Source organism: Lepus europaeus, chromosome 17, assembly GCF_033115175.1.
Source record: "Lepus europaeus isolate LE1 chromosome 17, mLepTim1.pri, whole genome shotgun sequence".
Lineage (NCBI taxonomy): Eukaryota > Metazoa > Chordata > Mammalia > Lagomorpha > Leporidae > Lepus > Lepus europaeus.
In genome coordinates, this window is record NC_084843.1 from 80,653,419 (window position 1) to 80,674,886 (window position 21,468).

Sequence of the window (21,468 nt, forward strand, 5' to 3'; positions counted from 1 at the left end):
CTGTGTGAAATGGGCACGTTTTATAAATAGATTTGAGCAGTGCTATGTGGTTGTTCATGCACAAAAATTATTGATCTGTATAATTAAGAATTATGCATTTTATAGTGTGTAAATTATACCTCAATAAAGAAATACTACGCCAAAGCACATGAAGAGAAAAGCAAAACCAACTGAGTAAAAAAAAAGTGTTTCTGTTCCTTGAGCCTGTCTCTCTTGACACACATAATTTGGTATTTTACACATTTTATCACCTTGGGGCAGTCTTGCCAAATCCACCTCTGAAGACCTTGGCTGAGGACCACGTAGATTACTGATAATGATGGCAGAGAAATGGTAACTACGATATATTTCTTCCGAACTCCCCCATTGCCAGCAATGATCAATTCAATTCGCCCTGGGAATGTGCTGTGGTTTTAGTCCCTGCCTCCTGTTGTGTTCCTCTAAGGAAGTCTGAATGTCCAGAGGTTTGTCCTTTGGGACTCTGTGCGTCCTCATTGATGCTGGAAATTACCATGTGGTGAATACAACACAAGGGCATTTAAATGTGCTTGCATTTATGATTGGGATGCTCTCGCTAACAACAGTGACAGCAGCCAGTTTACAGGAGAGTGGCAAACACGGTCTCTGGGCAACAGAATTAGGCCTCCGTTGCTAGTTTCCTGAGTCTCCTTTGGGATGGGCACACAACCAGTCATGTTTGAGTTTCAGGATGGACTCTGTCGTCACATCCCATAGAACTGGTATGAATATGCTTGGAAATTCTAAGTCTTCATGCCTGCAATTGCTAGTACAGACTGGGGCGTGCTGCCGGTCTGGATGAAATAAGATTTACCAGCCAGATGCTAACGGGAAAACTCCGGCTGTTCCTCCTCTAGGGTTTGGAAATCTGTCTTCCTTGGAAATAATCAGCCTTTATAAAAATCTCCTACTGACTTTAGACATAAGGTAATAATTGGACTTCTGCTTTCCTTCCCATTAGCCTAGAAACAGTTTGCAGGTTGTTGGAAGAAAAAAGCAGCATGTGGTCGAATGAACACTATTTCCTGTGAGCTACTTCTTGGTGAGTACTTTGTGCCCAGGGGATGATTTTTAAGCTAATAGCTTCAACATTTAAACCACAGAGTGCTGTTTGTTTAAGCTGGCATTGTGAATCAGGCAGAGTTTAAAGCAACAGGTTTAGTGAGATCAAATAATCTAATCAATACAGTTTGCCTGTGGTGAATTATGCACTAGAGCCCTCATTTCCAGCACACGCCCAGACCTCTTCACTGAAGAGTACGCACGCATTAATGTGGTTTCCAGTTAGGTCTTGCTTTTGTAGATGGTTAACACTCTTCTAGTGGTTGTTGTGGGCATCCAAGTGTGATCGTACCTCTACAGAATCTCCCAGTATAATAATACTCCAGCACAAAGGAATGATGAAGCAGAAGGAAACACTCCCACTCTCCTGACCTGATACAATGGGAGGAATATTGGCTCACCAGCTTGTGCTTGTTCACTGAGGTTGAACACTAAAGTCCATGTAGCCACCACCACCGCCCATCTTTTAGTTTCTCTTAAATCCACGGAATGGGTATTGGCAAAATACTATCCTATTGAGTTTCCTGCGCCCCAGAATATTGGGTAAAGAACTCAGGCTCAATGGGTTTCACGAAAACAGCTGGGTTGAAGCATGGGTGTTCATGCTTCCTAATTCCAGAGGACTGAAGTCAGTGCATGGGAGGGCGTGGTACACACAGCTGGACAATAACAGGAAGTGAGCCTCCAGTGAAGAAGCCACCAGGAGTGTTTGATTTGATTCTTTGATTTGTGAATCTATTATTGTGAACATGTGTGATCCAAGTGAAACGTAAAAACGTCCAGCATGTGCCCCTGGTTTGAGAGCCTTCATTGTTGTCTGTTAGTTGTTTATTTCACAATGATCACTTTCATTTTGCATTTTGCCCTTTATAGACTATTATTATAGACTACTGTTCAAAGATATGTTTTTTAAGAAAAGTTAGGATGCATATTAAAGTTGTTTGTGAAAACAAACCCAAAAATTAAACTTTCATTAAAAAAAAAATGTAACGATGTGGAAAGTTCAAAATGATTTATGATACATTTTCTTAACTTTTCTTTATTTGAGAGAGAAAAAGGAAGGGATGGAGAGAGATAGAAATGGAGATGGAGACTGGGAGGGAGAGGGAGAGAGAGATCTCATCTGGTTCACCACACAAATGCTCACAACACCTCATGTGAGAGGCTGAATCCTAAATAGTTCAGGCATCAGCTCTGTCTCCCAGGGTCTGTGTTAGTGGGAAGCTGGAATCAGGAGTTGGAGCTGGGAACAAAACCAAGACATTCTGATATGGGATATGGGTAATCTGACTGATATGCTAAATCCCAGTTCCCTGTAATAAAAATATTTTCAGAAAAAATTATTGACATTCAGAATTTTAAATAGTGGTTGTGAGTTAAGCTATTTATCAATGAGAGTATTTTCTGCCCAACAGATCAAAGAGCGATGGAGATACTGATGGAGATGAGGAATGAGACAACTGTCCAGGAATTCACCCTGCAGGGGTACCCTGCTCTCCAGCATCTTGGGAAAATCCTCTTCCTGGTGCACCTGCTGGCGTACCTGGCCTCTATCACAGGAAACCTGCTCATCATCACCGTCACCTGGGCTGACCAGCGCCTCCACACACCCATGTATATTTTGCTCAGCAGTTTCTCCTTCTGTGAATGCTGTTTTATTAGCACAGTGATTCCTAAACTGCTGTCCATCTTTCTTTTAGGACAGCAAAGAATTCACTTCATTGCGTGTCTCACACAAGCGTTTTCTTTCTTATTCCTTGGGTCAACAATTTTCTTCCTCCTGGCTGTGATGTCCTTGGATCGATACCTGGCCATTTGCAAGCCTCTACACTACCCGGCCATCATGAACCTGCGGGTGTGTTTGCTTCTGGTTTCCTGCTGCTGCACGGTGTCCTTCCTCTTCTTTTTTTTTTTTTTTTTTTTTTTTTTTTTTTTTTTGACAGGCAGAGTGGACAGTGAGAGAGAGAGACAGAGAGAAAGGTCTTCCTTTGCCGTTGGTTCACCCTCCAATGGCCGCCGCGGTAGCGCGCTGCGGCCGGCGCACCGCGCTGTTCCGATGGCAGGAGCCAGGTGCTTCTCCTGGTCTCCCATGGGGTGCAGGACCCAAGGACTTGGGCCATCCTCCACTGCACTCCCTAGCCACAGCAGAGAGCTGGCCTGGAAGAGGGGCAACCGGGACAGGATCGGTGCCCCAACCGGGACTAGAACCCGGTGTGCCGGCGCCGCAAGGCGGAGGATTAGCCTGTTGAGCCACGGCGCCGGCCGGTGTCCTTCCTCTTCATCACTGCTCTGGTTCTCAAGGTTTCCCAGTTGTCCTTCTGTGGCTCCAACCTCATCCCTCACTTCTTCTGTGATCTAGGTTCCTTAATTCACCTCTCCTGTTCTGACACCAAAGCTGTTGAAATATATACCTTCTTCCTTGCTTTATGTGTCATTGTGTTGTCCCTCATTGTAACCATCATATCATACAGCAACATCGTAGTCACCATCGTGAGGCTCCCGTCAGCCAAGGAGCGACAGAAAGCTTTCTCCACCTGCTCGTCTCACCTCATCGTCCTCTCTCTCATGTACGGCAGCTGTCTTTTCATCTATGTGAAGCCAAAGCAGACAAGCAGGGTGGACTTCAACAGAGAGGCTGCTCTGGTGAACACGGTGTTGACCCCAGTGCTGAACCCTGTCATCTACACCCTGCGCAACAAGCAGGTGCACCGGGCTCTCAGGGATGCTGTGTCCAAGGTGAGACTGCAGAAATAAGACCATGGTGTTTTGGAAGGAAAATGGCTTATTGTTCATCCAGTTCAGTTTTCCACCATGGTGGAAATCTCTGCCATCATTCTTGGTAATCTGCCTGGTCCTCTGCCAAGGTCTTCAGAGGTGGATTTGGCAAGACTGCTTCAAGGTGATAAAATGTGTAAAATATGAAATAATGTATGACAAATCAAATTGTAGAACCTTCCCATTTCACCACAAACTCCCTTGTTCCTCATCCCAGTCAATAGCCCACACCAAGAAAAGAACAATTATGTTGTTATTTCTGTCATCACAAATTACTCATGTTGTTCTTCAAAATTGCTTTGTATTTATTTGAGGGACAGAGACTGTGGCACTGATTTTCATGTATTGATCTTGTGCCCAGATAGAATCCAGACTCTCTGATGTGGGAATCTTAACTGCTGGGCTAAACTCAAACTTCTGCCTGTTTTTGAATGGAACACAGCGTGTGGCCAGGCTGCATTTCCCAGGCCACTAGCAAGGAGCCAGCTGGGAAGTGGAGCAGCCATGACTTGAACCAGTGCCCACATGGGAGGCCGGCATTGTAGGCAGCAGCTTAACCCTCTGCACCACAATGCTGGCCCCGGATTCACATGGATTTTTAAGAAATGATAAAAATCCCATGTGCTTTTACTCAGTTTCCCCAGATAGCTTCATCTTACAAAACATAACAGAATGTCACAGCCAGAAAATTGACATTGATGAGGTTAAGATATAAACATTTGCAGGCCCACAAAGATTCCTCCTGTCACTCTTTCAAAGCCATACCAATTTCCTGCCAGCTGCAACTGTTAATATGTTCTCCCTTTCTTGAACCAGCTGGCACTGCAGGGCATGGTGTTAACCCACTGTGCCACAGCACCGGCCCAATATGTTCTCCCTTTCTAAAACTTTTCCATTCAGATTACTGACCTATCATCTTTATCCATCCATATATCTGTCATGTATAATTACCTACCATCCATCAACCATCTATATCTATCATTTAACTATATCTCAATCATCTATTTATATCTATTATGTATATGGCATATAGACTATTTCCACTTTTTAGCCATTATAAATAAAGCTTCTCTAAACATTTGTCTACAGGCTTTTTTAAAATTAAAAGCCACATGCCACCTATAATCACTCCAAAGGTAACGAAATATTTTGATGTAAGTATATAGAGATTTTCTCTCGCCCTTGGCCAGCACATCGGCTGGGTTAATTTACTTGCCCTCTGGAGTAGTACAGACTTTCATGTCTGAGGGGACTGAGCCTTGGGATACTGTGTACTTAGCAGATCATTCTCTCGGTTGCTGCCAGGTAATTTCCAAAGTTATTATGAGAGAAGCCCTGAGGCACCCTAGTAGAATTTAAAGCTGAAACAAAGATATACATATCTCAGATTTAAAGGTTCATCCTTAATTTGTCAGCCTAAAACAACATTTTAGTATGAGAGAGAGAGAAGAAGGAGGAAGAGGGAGAAGGAGGAGGAAATGGGGATGGGGAGAGGGCAACAAAAAGGAGGCAGCAAACCTGTAGTTACGATCTGTGACCTGCATTCGAGTAGGTCCATGACCTCAGCAGATACAGCCCTGCAGTTTATGCGTTATCAACTTCGACAGCCTTGTAGGACATGCAGTGTTAGGGCTGTGCATTTGGCCCCATTAGATACTTGCTTAGTCAACTAAACCTCACTAGCAAGAGACCTCCATGATACATAAAGGAGAATTTTATTTCATTTAAAAAGTTTCAATTAATTAATTCCTTTTTGAAAGACAGAGAGAAAGAGATCTTCCATTGTTTTGCAAAAACCTGATTGGCGGCAATTAATGTGATTGCCTCCCAGGCTGGAAGGGCGCCAAGTGCCACATCAACATGAACCAGTGCCGCGGCCAGTGTCAGCACGGCGGCACCTGCAAGGTCCTGGTGAACGGGTCCCCGTGTGTGTGTCCACGCGGCTTCTGGAGCCAGCACTGTGAGCTGGAGCAGGATGCCTGCGCCAGCAGCCCCTGCCACGGCGGTGGCCTCTGTGAGGACCTGGTGGACGGCTTCCGCTGCCACTACCCCAGAGGCCTCTCTGGGTCCCTCTGCTTGGTGGCCATGGACGTGTGCCCCAGTCCCTGCCACAACGGGGCTCGCTGCTGCAGCCTGGACAGCGACTACTACTGCGCGTGCCCCGAGGACTTCCGTGGCAAGAACTGTTCGGCGCCCAGGGACCCGTGCCCGGGCGCGGCCTGCAGAGTGGTGGAGGAATTCACGTGCACCGACGAGGTGGACGCCTTCCGCTGCTTCTGCCCGAGCGGCTGGGAGGGCGAGCTCTGTGACATCAATCCCAACGACTGCCTCCCAGACCCGTGCCACAGCCGCGGCAGCTGCCACGACCTGGTCAACGACTCCTACTGCCTCTGCGATGGCTGGAAGGGCAAGACCTGTCACTCACGGGAGTTCCAGGGCGACACCGACACCTGCAGCAAGGCGGCACCTGCTACCACAGCGGGGAGACCTTCCGCTGCGCCTGCCCCCGGGCTGGAAGGGCAGCCCCTGCACCGTGGCCAAGAACAGCAGCTGCTTCCCTAAGCCCTGCGTGAATGGGGGCACCTGCGTGGGCCTGCATCTGCCGGGACGGCTGGGAGGGCCGCACCTGCACTCACAGCACCAAGGACTGCAACCCCCTGCCGTGCTACAACGGTGGCGTCTGCGTGGACGGCGGCAACTGGTTCCACTGCGAGTGTGCGCCGGGCTTCGCGGGTCCAGACTGCCGCTTCCACATCCACCAGTGCCAGTCCTCGTCCTGTGTGGACGAGATCAACGGCTACCACTGCAGCTGCCAGCCAGGCCGGGCCTCGGTAACCGGGAAGTCGGCGGGTTCCGGCGATCATGCTATGGTCGCCGGGCACGCCGCTCCCACACGGCAGCTCCTGGGTGGAAGACTGCAGCAGCTGCAGCTGCCTGGATGGCCGCCGGGACTGCAGCAAGGCGAGGTCGGGTGGAAGCCGTGCCTGCTGGCAGCCGAGCCCGACAGGCCGGACACCCAGTGCCCGCCAGGACAGCAGTGCCGGGAGAGGGCTGAGGGCCTGCAGCCGCCCTGCGCAGCCTGGGGGGAGTGTGGTGCCAAGGAGCCCCTGCTGCCCGGCACCCCCTGCCTGCCGCGCTCTGGCCACCTTGACAACAACTGCGCCCGCATTACGCTGCGCTTCCACCGCCACCAGGTGCCCCAGGGCACCACCGTAGGCACCATCTGCGCTGGGATCCGCTCCCTGCCGGCCACCAGGGCGGACGCCCGGGACCGCTTGCTGGTGCTGCTGTGTGACCGGTCCCCCTTGGGGCCCAGCGCCCTGGAAGTGACTTGTGTCCTTTAGCCCCGCGCGGGACCTGCCCGCCAGCTGCCTGAGCCAGAGCGCGGCCCACGCCATCGCGGCGGCCGTCACGCAGCGCGGGAACGCTCGGGGCTGCTGGCGGCCACCGAGGTCAAGGTGGAGGCCATGGAGGCGGGCGGCCCCTCGACAGGCCTGCTGGTGCCCGTGCTGTGCGGCCTGTTCCGCGTGTTGTGGCCGGCGTGCGAGGCACTGAGCGTCTGGTGGACACCCAAGTGCAGGAGGAGCGGGCGCGGAGCCGCTTGCCTCGCGAGGACGGAGCCAACAACCCGTGGGGGCCGCTGAACCCCATCCGCAACCCATCACGCCGCCGGGCCCCACAAGAACCTGGAGCCGCGGCCGCGGGGGGCGAAGAGGAGGACGCGCTGGAGGTGGACAAGTTCCTGCCGCGCTCGCCCGCCAAGGACGCGCGCTGGGCCGCGGGCCCCAAGGTGGACAACCGCGCCTTGCAGGGCGCGCCCGAGGCCCCGAGGGCGCCCGGGGTCGTGTGCATAGTTCCTCTATTTTGTGGGAGAAAACAAAACAAACAAACAAACAAACAAAAAAAAAAAACACCAAAACCAAAAAACAAATTTATTTCTACGTTCCTGGACCCGTGCATAAGTTATTCTGTGACGCCGGGCGGGAGGCGCTGCTTGGGTAAGGAGCCTGCGGGAGCCTAGCCGGGCTGCAGCGGGGGCGGCGGCTGCCCCGACCCACCTTCCTGTGCCCGGCGGGCTGTCCGATGGCTCGGGCCGCCGCCCCAAGCGCTCCTGAGGACCCACCTTCCTGTGCCCGCCGGGCTGTCCGATGGCTCGGGCCGCCGCCCCACGCGCTCCCGAGGACCCACCTTCCTGTGCCCCCGCCGGGGTGTCCGGTGGCTCGGGCCGCCGCCCCACGCGCTCCCGAGGACCCACCTTCCTGTGCCCCCGCCGGGGTGTCCGGTGGCTCGGGCTGCCGCCCCACGCGCTCCTGCCGGCAGGCGCACCGCCCGCGCCAGAGACCTCCCTGTGCTTCCGAAGTGGCCTTCCCGCACGCCCACTGGCCACCGGGTCTCCGGGGCGCGGGACAAATGCGTTCCAGCCGCGCCCCACCCCCCGCAGGTGCACTCTGTGAATATGTACCTATTAAAGGAGCATTCTGTATATTTGAAAAAAAAAAAATTAAGGCGTGAACCAGGAGTAAAAGATCTCTCTCTCTCTCATTTTCTCTCTCTCTCTCTGTCTGTGTGTGTGTTTATCCTTCTCTCTGTAACTCTGCCTTTCAAATAAATAAGTAAATCTTTATGTAAAAAAGAAAAACATAGACTAAGCTTCAGCAGAATCCATTTTGAGTTGGTGGTGAGAGAAGGATATAATTTCATTATTGGACATATGGATATCCGGTTTTCCAGCACCATTTATTGAAAATATCAACCATTCCCCAATATATGCCTTTGTCACCTATGTCAAAATAAACTGGCTGTAGATATGTAGGTCTATTTCTGGGACCTCTAATGTGGTCTCTTGGTTTAAGTGTCTGGCTTGATGTGTCAACGTCCACATCAGGATTTGTTCTTCACTGGCTGGTAGTGGCCAGCCTGAAAACATTGATGCAGTTTTTGCCATCAATTTTCTATTTATCAAGCTGACTGTTCAACCGTAGTCTATCCCAAGGTGATACAAAGTGCATCTGAATAGTTGAACTAGCATGAATTATTAAGTCTTGACTGAAACCAGGGGGAGGCTTGTATTCCTTTCAGTGAGTGGGCCACAATGAATTGACTTTTTTCTGATGTTGCTGAACCCCAACCTCAACATAGTTTTCCAGTTGTTCAAATCATAAGGTGGGAGGTTGTTTTAGTGGTTTCCTTGTGAAGAAAATTTTTGAAGCTAGAGACTAGTATATATTTATGATGTATAATTAGAAACCGTATATATTTATGATATACAGTTAGAGGCCATATATATTTATGATGTTCTGATACATGTATTCATGAGCCATCTGTAAGTGGACTCTAAAGATTACTGGGCTCAATCTCCAAATTTTATGACTAAAGAGAGGCAAGTGTTTCAAAAGGTCACAACCAAGAACTATAAAATGGACCCAATAATCACTCTGATTTTTAGAGCACTTCCAATAATTTTTATTTTCAATAAGATGAAATCTGAAATTTGCAATAGGAATTCAATGCCAAGCATGATCCAGTCATCATCAAAGTACACAGCCCTTGTCTGTACTGCTAAGGAACAGTGGTTGTTTCTACTTAATATTTGTTGAATTATTTGTTAGTGGAGGGTTAAGCTTGTGATTATAAAATAAACTGAAAGTATGTCATTGTAAAAGTTAAAAGAAAAAAATAAGAGAGGAAGGAGGATGGTCGGCAGGCAGGGTGGGCTGGGAGGTATCACTGTGCTCAGTCCTAAACCTGTACAGGTGAAACACATGAAATTTGTTCACTTTATATCAATAAAGTTTCTTAAAAAATTTACTTCTGATTATCTAACCTCTGAGTTTGGGTTAAAAACAAAGGCAAAACGGTATTAATCTTCTTAGGAGTACTCTGTCTCAAGATAAAACAAACACAAATAGGAGCTAAAATCACATCGAGGTTATACAATTGGAAGAGGGAAATGCTGGTTTTCATGTAGATAGTCAGAAGACAATATTGTAGCTGAAAGAAAAGTTCACCAAGAAAAAAAGTGTTTGTTTCAGTTATTTTCATTAGTAACAAGGTAGATAAACAAATGACTGAGATTCTATCATCTTGATTCTTTGGAAGAAATTGTACACATGGGGGCTGGCGTGGTGGCACAGCAGGAAGGACGCTGCCTGAGACACTCACGTCCCATTATGGACGCCGGTTCAAGTCCCAGCTGCTCCACTTCCGATCCAGCTCCCTGCTAATGGCTTGGGAAAGCAGTAGAAGATGGCCCAAGTGTCTGGGCCCCTGCACCCATGTGGGAGACCTGGAAGAGGCACTTGGCTCCTGGTTTCTGTCTCGCTCAACCCTAATCATTGGGGCCCTTTGGGGAGTGAACCAGCAGATGGAAGATTGATCTCTTTCTCTTCCTCTCTTTCTGTAACTTTGCCTTTACAATACATAAATTAATATTTTAAAATATTTGCAACAAAATGAATGCAACTGGAAATCATACACAGTGAAACAAGCCAGTCACAAAAAGACAAATACAAATATGGTCTCTCTGATCTGTGGTAACTAATAGAGTACTTAATATGTAATCTACAGGAGTGAAACTGACACTTTGAGATGCTAAGGTTTTTTTTAAGATTTCTTTATTTATTTGAAATTCAGTTACACAGAGAGGCAGAGAGAGAGAGACAAAGAGAGAGAGAGAGAGAGAGAGAGAGAGAGAGAGAGAGAGAGAGAGAGAGAGGTCTTCCATCCCATGGTTCACTCCCCAGATGGCGACATCAGCTGGAGCTGCACCAAACCAGGAGCTTCTTCAGGGTCTCCCACATGGGTGCAGGGGCCCAAGGACTTGGGCCATCTTCTACTGCTTTTCCAGGCCATAGCAGAGAGGTGGATGGGAAAAGGAGTAGCCGGGACTAGAACTGGAGCCCCTACAGGATGCTGGCACTGCAGGCGGTGGCTTTACCCATTACGCCACCGCACCGGCCCCATGCTAAGGTTTTGGACAGCCCTTGCCTTGGCTGTCAGGGAACAACGTTTCTCTTGTTTGTTTTTGTCTTTTTTTTTTTTGTCATACTAATTGGTGAACTCTCTATTAGTGTAGGGCTAATCTTATGAATATAAAAATTAACTGAAAATTGATCTCTGTAAAAAATAAGAATGGGAAAGGGAGAGGGAGGAAGAAAGGCAGGAGTATGGGTGGGAGGGAGGTGGGGGGTAAGAATTATCGTGGGCCGGCGCCGTGGCTCACTAGGCTAACCCTCTGCCTGTGGCGCCGGCCCCCCAGGTTCTAGTGCTGGTCGATGTACTGGATTCTGTCCAGGTTGCTCCTCTTCCAGTCTATCTCTCTGCTGTGGCCCAGGAAGGCAGTGGAGGATGGTCCAAGTGTTTGGGCCCTGCACCTGAATGGGAGACCAGGAGTAAGCACCTGGCTCCTGGCTTCAGATCAGTGCAGCACGCCGGCCGTAGCGGCCATTTGGGGAGTGAACCAACAGAAGGAAGACCTTTCTCTCTATCTCTCTCACTGTCTAACTCTGCCTGTCAAAAAAAAAAATCATCATGTTCCCTATAGGTATATATTAAATGCATGAAGTTGTATTCTTTAAACAAAATAAAAAATATAAAAAAGTGTACAAATGTGAGATAAAGGAGCCCCTCCCCTGAGACACACATACCCACATACCTCCCACCGTGATCACTTCAGCATAAGACCCGTCCATATGATGGTCTGGAGCTGGAATAAGTGACTTAGCAGGATCAGAGCACCTGTGTTTGACATCAGAGCCTGTGTGTCAACGCTCCGGTTGTTTCACCTCCTTAAAGAATGAGCCAGGACTCCAAACAGTCACCCAGTTGGTGTCCAGGGTGGGAATGACGCTGGGCCACTGCTGGGCTCAGAGCAGCAGTGAGGAGCACAGAGGATGTGATACATAGACATCCATGGTAACGGATACAGTGACATCACACCCCTGGGCCACACATGCAGGGACTGGGGACCTGAGCCCTGGTACTGTTTCCGCCATTCTATTCATACCCACAGCCCAGTACGCCATCTTCCGTCATGTTAGCAATTTAATTGCTCTTTTGTTATTAATTCTGTTGAGCCCTGCTTACAGCTAAAGTGATATGAACATATTTTGGTAATAGTTTTCATCAGAGGGATGACCGGAAATGCAGTAAATGCTAGCGCCTCACACTGCTCTTGCTGCTGCTCCCCCTTGGGCTTACTCTAGAGTCTGCAGCCCTCACCTTGCCATTCAGCCACAAGAGCCCTGGGCTGTCTCTATGCTGGCTGCAGGATGCTCCACCCCCTCCCCGTCCACTGCAGGAACAGAAGCAGATGCTGGGAGAAGGACTGTTCTCACTCACCCAAACATTGCATTCAATCCTGGTGGGAAAGACCACAGCCACGCTGCTGGAGATGGACGGCTCTGAGCTGCTATCTGCTCAAGGAAGATGATGTGGTCACTGTTCTACAGCCCGGGAGGCCAGGGAAGAAGCTGCCCAGATGTGGGAGCTGTTTCTGCTGCTGCCTCTTAGACAGGGAGAGACCGATGCACAAGCCAGACAATCCCCCTGTGAAGTTCAGCTCAAGGTTTGAAGACTTCCTAGCTTGTCCTAGGGACCTCAACACCAATAGGCACACACTGCAAATGTAATAGGTCATCTGTATCAAAAAGTCAGTTAATGAAGCACCCACAATTTCTCAATTATATTAATATATTTTCTGATTTCTACTATGGCCGAGAAAGTGCGGATTTTGAATTTTTTCTTAAATATTTTCCCTCCCATGGAAATTCGTTTTATTTGACGTACCAAAGTCCTATGTTCCTCAATAAAGAAAAATCTCCATTAAGAAAATTCAGTAAAGGATTTTACAATTAAAACCTGTGATCAGCAAATTCATGGGATATTGAGGGAGAGGGTAGTTGCACACCAGAGTAAAATGTGGCCCTGAGCAAACAGAAGTGTCACTGTGCAGGGGATGAGCAAACACAGAGAAGTGAGTTTCCCAGAGATGCTCCACTGTAGACCTGTCTATCAGTTACAATGGGGACAAACTGCTCTCTGAGACTCTCCACCACAGGGACAAGCAACTTTTATCTTGATTTTTTCATTCTGTGCATAGTCTCCCTGAGAGCCCGGTGCACCTGCTTGTTGCGCAGGGTGTAGATGACAGGGTTCAGCAGTGGGGTCAGTACCGTGTTCACGAGGGCGGCCTCTCTGTTGGAGTCCAGCCTGCTCTTCTGCTTCGGTTTCATGTATATAAAGACGCAGCTGCCGTACATCAGGGAGAGGACGATGAGGTGAGACGAGCAGGTGGAGAAAGCTTTCTGTCGCTCCCTGGCTGATGGGAGCCGCACGATGGTGACTACGATATTGCTGTACGCGGTGATGGTGACAAGGAGGGATGACAAAATGATAAGCAAAGCGAGGCCAAAGACCAGCATTTCTACAGATCGGGTGTCAGAACAGGAGAGATGGATCAGAGGGCCGAGGTCACAAAAGAAATGGGGGATGACGTGAGAGCCACAGAAGGACAACTGAGACACCCTCACCACGAGAGCACTGATGAGAGCGAAGCATACGGCAAAGCAGGCAGCGACCAGCAGGAAGCAAGTCCGCAGGTTCATGATGCTGGGGTAATGCAGAGGCCTGCAGATGGCCACACAGCGGTCCAGAGACATCACAGCGATGAGGAGGAACCCTGAGGCTCCCAGAAACACAAAGACAAAGGCTTGTATGAAACAGGCAGCGAAGGAAATCGTTTGCCTGCCTAAAAGGAAGATGGCCAACAACTTGGGAATAACAGTGCTTGTGAAACAACACTCACAGAAGGAGAAGATGCTGAGGAGAAAGTACATGGGTGTCTGGAGCCGGGAATCGGCACAGGTGATGGTGACTATGACTGCATTTCCTGTCATGGACGCCAGGTACGCCAGCAGGTGCACTGGGAAGAGGACCTTCCCCAGGTGCTGGACAGCGGGAAACCCCTCCAGGGTGAATTCCTGGACACTTGTCCTGTTCCCGGTTTCCATGGGCAGCTCTGTCCACAGCAGCAACACCCACGTCTCATCTATAATAAAGAGATCACAGAGCGCTCGAGATCAAGATGTTTGGCTGCCTGGGAAGAAGATCCACTGGGATGGAAGAGGCGAGCTGGTGCCCTGCTGCAGAAGAAGCTGAACCCCACAGTGGCTCCGAGAACTGAGAGCAGGGTCATCTTTGGGAAGCTAGTTGGCTCCTGGGAACTTTACTTTCATCCTCTGTGAAAGAACGTGATGACAGGACCCCTGTTCATGTTCTAAGAGTTAAATAGGCTGAGAAGTGCAACCCCCTTGGGTGTGACATCAGTGTCACCTACATGCTCCTCAAAGGCTGTGATATTACAGTCAATAGTGTGCTGTACAATACACCATGTCCTGCAAGCAGGGTTACAGGCGTTTGCATAATTCTAAGACACTCTATTGTACCTCTAATGCCAATTCATAAATAAAGCACATAATGTCAATAAACACAAAACACAACAATGTCAGTAATGTTCTCTTTGAACAAGAGCTTTTAAGAATGTGCAAAACTTCTTCCATTCACATCATGATCCTGATAGTGATCATAATATGCTGAAGCCTTTACTATTGCACAAAACCTCAATTCACTATTTCTCCTATTCTCCATAATCATCGTCTTAGCTTGCCCCCCCCACCCCTTCCTCTACAGAAGGAGAAATTGGGGTTTAGAGTGTCCCAGGGAGGTGGGCTCACACAGCAGGTACATGCAGAGCTGGACCTGTCCAGATCCAAAGCCTTTACTTTCAAATGTTGTGATAAAATATTATTAATAGCAACAATCCATTGCTGCAACACCTCCAAACTAAATGGCAGTGAAACTGCATTTGTCTTACTTTTTGTCCATCATTCAGTTAATTTCACTGACAAACCACGAAACTTTGGAACGACAAACCCACAACCTGGGTGTTGGAGATGGATGGTTTCAGCTCAGCCGCTTTACAGAGCTATGTGACATGAACAGGGACCCCAGAAGCCGCTCGGGGACATAGACTAGGGCTTCCCTCGCTCTTCTGGGGCTCCCTGCTGGCCGGTAAGAGAGATGGGAGCGATGGTCATTCACAGCCTCAGCCCACTTAGGACGGTCATTCCAGGGCCTTGGTACCCTCCCCCCGTTTACATCAAAGCTACACCAGCTTCCTTCTCCTTCCAGCCGCCTGCCTGGACCAGTTCTCTTTGATGGCTTCTGGCTCTGGTATCTCTACACTGAAGCCCAGCAGGGCTGAGTGTGTCTCTCTCACTAGCCTGCCCTGGGCTGGTTCAGGCAACCCCCCTGAGCTCGCTGCACAGAGGGCGGCCTTAGGCACCTCTGCCTCTGCTCCAGGAGACAGCAGTGGGTGCACGAAGTCCACCTCCGAGGGCAGTACTTCCTCCTCCTCTAGGTAGTCTCTTCCAAAACGTGAGGAGCTTGCCCAGGTCTGAGGGAAGGAGAGGAAGGAGACCCATTAGCCAGCTCCTGCTGTCGCAGACAGGGGCGACTGTGCATCTGCCTTCCCAGTGTCCCTGACAGACATGGCCTGGCCCCATGCTTTCTGTAGTGCAGAAGGCTTCACATCAATACAGGGTGCTGTCTTCCATGGCAGCCTTGACTAGGGAAGCCCCGCAAAGGAGGAAACAGGCGAAAGCACCACATTTCACAGCCCCCCAAGTCTGAACCAGTGCTCAGGACTCTGGTACAAGATCTGGCTCTGCCCCAGCCTAACAGGCAGCTTTGCTCTCTGTCCACCTGTGAGGTCAGGTGCAGGCCTGTGAGCTGTAGGGGCTCCCACTGACACACTCACTTGTCTCCACACAGCTACTCCACAGCACGCCCTCTCCCCTGATGTGCGCTATCCCTCTCTCATTGCCCCGCCTTTCCATGTCCCATTGCATGAGATGAGAAACTCCCACATGAAGCAACAGGACGTGGTCACGAGCCGGCTGTCTGCAGCCAGCGAGCAGACAGCTCAGGCGGCCAAACCTCTCTAGGAGCTGAGAGAACAGGGGCAGAAAATGAAGGTAGCGCTGGCTCCCCAGAGCTAGCTAAGTGGTCACTTTTGAGAACAAGAGTCCCCGGCACTGCCTCTGTGTTGATTGCTCCCTTGTGTCCTTGTGTTCTCTGCCAAATTTTCTGTTTCCTGAGGGCTTCAGAAGTCCCAATGAGAATGGTGCTACGACTCAGGGTAAACGTCCACACTGAAACTCTAGCGTGGTGCGTGCCAGCTTTATGTCATGGTGCAGAAGTATCTGTCTCACCTAACAAGTCCCCAAACCAAGATGATGGTGAGAAATCAGGAAGAGGGTGGCTTGGCACCTGTTCTGAAAGAAAGGTGCGAGAAAGGGACAGTTACACAGACACGGGGTGCACCAACTATACAGCTGGCTCTAGGGAAAAACTTTTAAAAATGTAAAAAGAGTATTACTGTGTTTGCCAGCCTGTCACTGAGTGGTGCCAGGTACATGGCAGTTCTAGAAACGCGAGGGTCTGGGCTGATGGGCCATCCTTCCACTGCTCTCTCATTAACACTCTGGCCGCAGTCTTCATGGTTGCAACTTGGAGTCCTTCTACCAAAGGCCACTCTCTGTCCTCCCAGTCTCTATCCCCTCATCACTTCAGTGGTGCAGGATCCTTGGCAACCGCAACTATTCCTGGTGGTATAGTGGTATACCTCAGTGCACCATTTAAGAAGTAACATGGGGCCAGGGTTGTAGCATAGTAGGCCAGTATTTATGTATATAATAATTACACTTATATTTGATCACAGTTAATATAATGGTTACTAGAGGGAGGGGATCAACACGCAGTAGGATGAATGTAACAGGGCCCTGGATCCTGCGGCACAGTGGGATGTCTGTGGCCTTCTGTGATGCAACATTCTTTATAAGCTTCATGAGCCAGAAGTCTGCAAACCCATGCACACACAAAGGTGAGGGGATGGAAGGGCTGGCTGCCTGCAGGCTTGGCTTTGTGTGTGTGTGTGTTGGAATGCTGCATCCTACCTCTTAAAATGTTGAAAGCATTACAAGGTAACCCAAAAGTTAAAAATTAAAAAAAAGAAAAAGAAACTGTTTTCCACCAGTAGATAGACTAAAAGAGGATCATATTTGTATGGTAGAAGGCTATACATAGTAAAAATAATAAACCAGTGATACATCCAATGACCAGGAATACTCTTACAGACATAATACACATTGAAGTAAGTCTGACACAAAAGAGAGTATATGGCATGCTTCCACGTATACCAAGTTTCCTAAACTGATGACACTAAATATGACAAAGGTGATCAGAATCATGGTTACCCTTTGAATGAGGCATGAAGAAGCCTTTTGGGGTGTTAGAAAGGTTCTGTATGTTGATTTGGTTATGTAGGCTGTTCATTTTGTCTGCATGTGAAGTTTCTTCACTTTATGGTACACAGCAAATTTAAAAAACAATTGTGATATAAACAGAGAAAGCAGCTATGACTTTCTCACCAACAGATGTGCATTAAATTAATTTTAAAGGATTTTTTAGACCTTGTGAAAATTATAGCGGAGGGACTGCTTAAAATGCAGGAAGGGGAAAGGGCACTTGGAAGCCTGAATTTGTGGATCAGATTAAAACAGTACTGGATGTATAGATATATGCGATTACTTGCAGAATTTTGAAGTATGTGGGAGTAAATGGATAACAATAAAATGCAAAAATTGGGAGGGCATGCGTGGATTTAGTATTCTGACAATTCTAAGACAATTGGGGAAGTGGTAAAAGCAATAACTGATTTTAGATTACAACAGGTCAAGACGGGACATTGCAGTTTCTGAGTACCCATCGAAGACACAAGCTTCATGCAAAAGTTTAAAGTAAAATGACAGAAACATATCTCTTATAAAATGCAACACCATAAGAAAGTGAATGGGAAATTAGTGTTTAATAGGCACAAGTCTGGGTTTCTGTTTGGGATGATGAGAAAGTTCTGAAGATGGGTGATGGTGATGGCTCCACAGCATTGTGAATATACTTACTGCCACCACAGCATAGTTAACACTGGAAAGAAAGGTTAATTTTACATCATGAACGTGTTGTCACATGAAAATAATGCTAATAAATTAATGACTTAGCCAAACTGTAGTGATATTATGCAGAAGTACATTAAAACATTACCTAAAAGAAAAAGATGGTTAGCTAAGAGATGAACAGACTGAACTACGTGCTACCTAACAGAGATACACCTGAAACAGGACACTGCAAGGAAAGGATAGAGGAGGTCCAAGCATACACACTCCATGCAAACTAAAAGAACAGTACTATAGGAATACCACAACAGTGCGCTTTGAGAGAAACAGATTTTACACAATGAAAAGGAGGACATATATAATAAAGGAAAGATTAATGGAACAGAAAGACGTAATCTGAATTTGCCTCTGAGTATATGACGAGTCGACAAGACTGGAGGATGGTGTTCTGCTTCACTGTGTTAAACCACTCATTGCTTGTGACACCAACATCCCAAATGGAATGCAGGTGGGAGTCCCTGCTGCTCTACTTCTAATGCAGCTTCCTGCTGACTTGTCTGGGAAAGCAGTGGATGATGGCCGAAGCACTCAGACCCCTGACATCCATGCGGGAGATCAGGATGGAGTTCCAGGCTCCTGGGTTTGGCCTGGCCCAGCTCTGACTGTTGCAGCCATTTGGGGAGTGAACCAGTAGATGGAAGAGCTCTGTCTCTGTGTGTCACTCTGCCTTTCAAATATATAAATAAATCTTTACAAAAAAGAATTGACAAGACTAAAATGGAATCCCAAATCATAAACTGTTAGAAAATATATTTCTTTCGTTAAGTTTTATTTATTTAATTTTGCAAATCAGACTTACAGAGAGAGAGGGAACAACAGAGTGGCTCCCTCCCCAGATGGCTGCAAGAGCCAGGTCTTGGCTAGGCCAAAGCCAGGAGCCAGGCATTTCTTCTGGGTCTCCCATGAGGGTGGCAAGAGCCCAAGTGCCTGGGCCATCCTCTGCTGCTTTTTTCAGCTCATCGGTGGGGAGGTGGATTGGAAGTGGAGTAGCTGGGACTTGAAACACCACCTATATGGATGCCAGCGTTGAGGGTAACAGCTGAACCCACTACTCCGCAACCCCTGCCCCAGAAAAGGTATTTCTATTGTTTAAGCCACCCAGTCTGCAGTATTCCAGGATGGCAGTCCTACATTTTACAGCACAGTCATTGAAATTGAGACATCTCCGGCGCCGCAGCTCACTTGGCTAATCTTCTCAGGCAATGGCACCCTGGGTTCTAGTCCCAGTTGGGGCGACAGATTCTGTCCCAGCTGTTCCTCTTCTAGCCCAGTTATCTGCTGTGGCCCAGGAAGGCAGTGGAGGATGGCCCAAGTGCTTGGGCCCTGCACCCACATGGGAGAACAGGGGGAAGCACCCGGCTCCTGGCTTCGGATTGGCGCAGTGCGCCGGCCATAGCGGCCTTTTAGGGTTGGGGGGGGGGGAATCAACAGAAGGAAGACCTTTATCTCTGTCTCTCTCTCTCTCTCACTGTCTAAGTCTGCCTTTCAAGAAAAAAAAAAGAAAAAAGAAATCAAGACATCAAAATTCATACAATACCACAATCTAATCCACAGGCCCCACCCAGACTTTACCAGTTATCTCAATGTTCTTTATAGCAAAAGCAAAGCAAACAAAAACAAATGAAAATAACTTCCTTGTTCTCCCTTCAAATTTTAATGTGGTATCCAATCCCAGATCCAATGTTGTGTTTACTTGTCAGGTCTATTCAGTAGAAGAGTCTTGCTCCAGTTTTGGTTTGTGTGCTGTTTCATTGTGATTAGGTTAAGTTTAGGCATGTTTGGCCAGAATACTAGGGAAGTGAAGCTGCATTCTTTTCAGTGTAACACCAAAAGTCCTTGATGTGGACTTATCCCATAACTGGAGATGTTAACTTTTATCACTTGACTAATGTAGTGTCAGCCAAAGCTCTCCGTTATACAGTTAATAAGCATTCTTATTTATTTTTAATTTGAACGGCAGAGTTAGAGAGAGAGAGAGAGATCTTCCATCTGCTGGTTCACTTCCCAAAATGGCTGCAACAGCTGGGTTTGGGCCCCACTGAAGCCAGGAGCCAGGAACTCCATCCCATCTCCCAGTGAGTGGCAGGGCTGCACACTTGAGCTGTCCTCTGCTGCCTTCTCAGGAGCACGAGCAGGGAGCCAGGCTGGAAGCAGAGCAGCTGGGACTGATCTGGCATGTGGGATGCAGGTGTTGCGAGCAGGGGTTGATCCTGCTGACCACATGGCTGGCCCCCAGGAGACCCTCTCCCTGATTTGTGGTAACTAATATATAGAGTATAAAAAAGTAAGTTGTATGAGCAAAATTGACATTTTAAGATGTGATTATTGTGTGTAGCACCTGTCTATATGCTTGAGGAATAGATTTTTTTTTATTTTACTACTTGTTGAAATCTTTATTTAGTGGGAGGTTCAGCTTGTGAGTACAAATAAACTGAAAGTATGACATTGCAAAAAAGAAATATAAGAAAGGAAGAAGGAGAGAGGGTGAGAATGAGGGAGGTGGGGAGGAAGGCTTGGGTAAAGTATCAGTATGCTCTTAAAACTGTCTACATGAAATACATGAAATTTGTCCACTTTGAATGACTGAATGAATGAATGAATGATAAATAAAAGGAAAAAACTGACAAAGGAAGCTCTGCAGACAGAAGGGAGTCAGTACCAGAAGAAACCTGGGCCACCACGAGTGAAGAGCAACACAGACATGAAAGCCAGGCTGCAACTCAAGTGACGCAACGTTTCTTCTGAGTAGGGCTGAGAGGGCTTTGCCACCTCTGCTCTTGGTCTCCTGCACCTTGGGCCTCTGTGTCATGAGTGAGTCCAGTCTGGCTTACCAGAGAGGAGCAGCCTCCTTGTGGAAGAGGTAGACTAGAAGACAGCTGGCACCAACCTCCAGACACAAAAGTGAGGTCCCTTGGGCCTCCCAGTTCCAACCAATGATGAGATGCTGCAGCCACATCAGGGACGCCAGGAAAACTCCCGAGATTGCCAACTCATAGAAGTGAGGAATAAGTCTTTTTTGTTTAAGTCTATTTCAAAAAAGCCCTAGGGAATTAAAACCAAGCCACAGACTTTGAGAAAATACTTTCCAAAAGTATATCTGGAAAATGACATATCCAAATACATAAAGAATGCTCATAATTCACTAAGATAATAAATCCAATAAAGAAACAGGAAACATCGGTAGCAATACTTCATCAAAGAAGACGTGTGGAAGGTGGATGAGTCCGAGGAAAGATAGTTAAAATCAGTAGTCGTCATGACAGTGGATTACAAGTTAGCAATAAAATGAAACCAACCGCTGCTATATACATCATGTAAGTATCTCAGAAACTGGAAGTATGAAAGAAGCTAGACAAAGAGTACATCACCTATGTTTAATTTATATGAAGCTTAAAATAGGGAATACTACTGTACAACGATGGAAACAAGAACAATGGTTTTTCTACTGGGGTGAAAGGCTATCTATAATTGGGAAAAAAGAGAAGGAGAGTTTTGGGAAATGCAAAAGTGATCCATCTCTTAATTAAGGTGATGGTTACAC

The 21,468-nt window shown here is 47.9% G+C and overlaps 2 protein-coding genes and 1 pseudogene across 2 annotated transcripts; 2 read left to right on the plus strand and 1 right to left on the minus strand.

The window, feature by feature from the left end:
* The first annotated feature begins 2,506 nt into the window (after window positions 1-2,506).
* Window positions 2,507-3,834, plus strand: LOC133775845 (olfactory receptor 6C4-like). The gene is made up of 2 exons (XM_062214330.1): window positions 2,507-2,981; window positions 3,347-3,834. Exons 1-2 carry the CDS (start codon window positions 2,507-2,509, stop codon window positions 3,832-3,834), a joined length of 963 nt encoding a protein of 320 aa, XP_062070314.1.
* A 57-nt stretch (window positions 3,835-3,891) lies between these two features.
* Window positions 3,892-8,837, plus strand: LOC133775846 (protein jagged-2-like; annotated as a pseudogene).
* A 4,089-nt stretch (window positions 8,838-12,926) lies between these two features.
* LOC133776045 (olfactory receptor 6C75-like) lies at window positions 12,927-13,883 on the minus strand. Its single transcript, XM_062214717.1, has one exon. It carries the CDS (start codon window positions 13,863-13,865, stop codon window positions 12,927-12,929), a length of 939 nt encoding a protein of 312 aa, XP_062070701.1. The 5' UTR covers window positions 13,866-13,883.
* Between the last annotated feature and the right edge of the window lie 7,585 nt (window positions 13,884-21,468).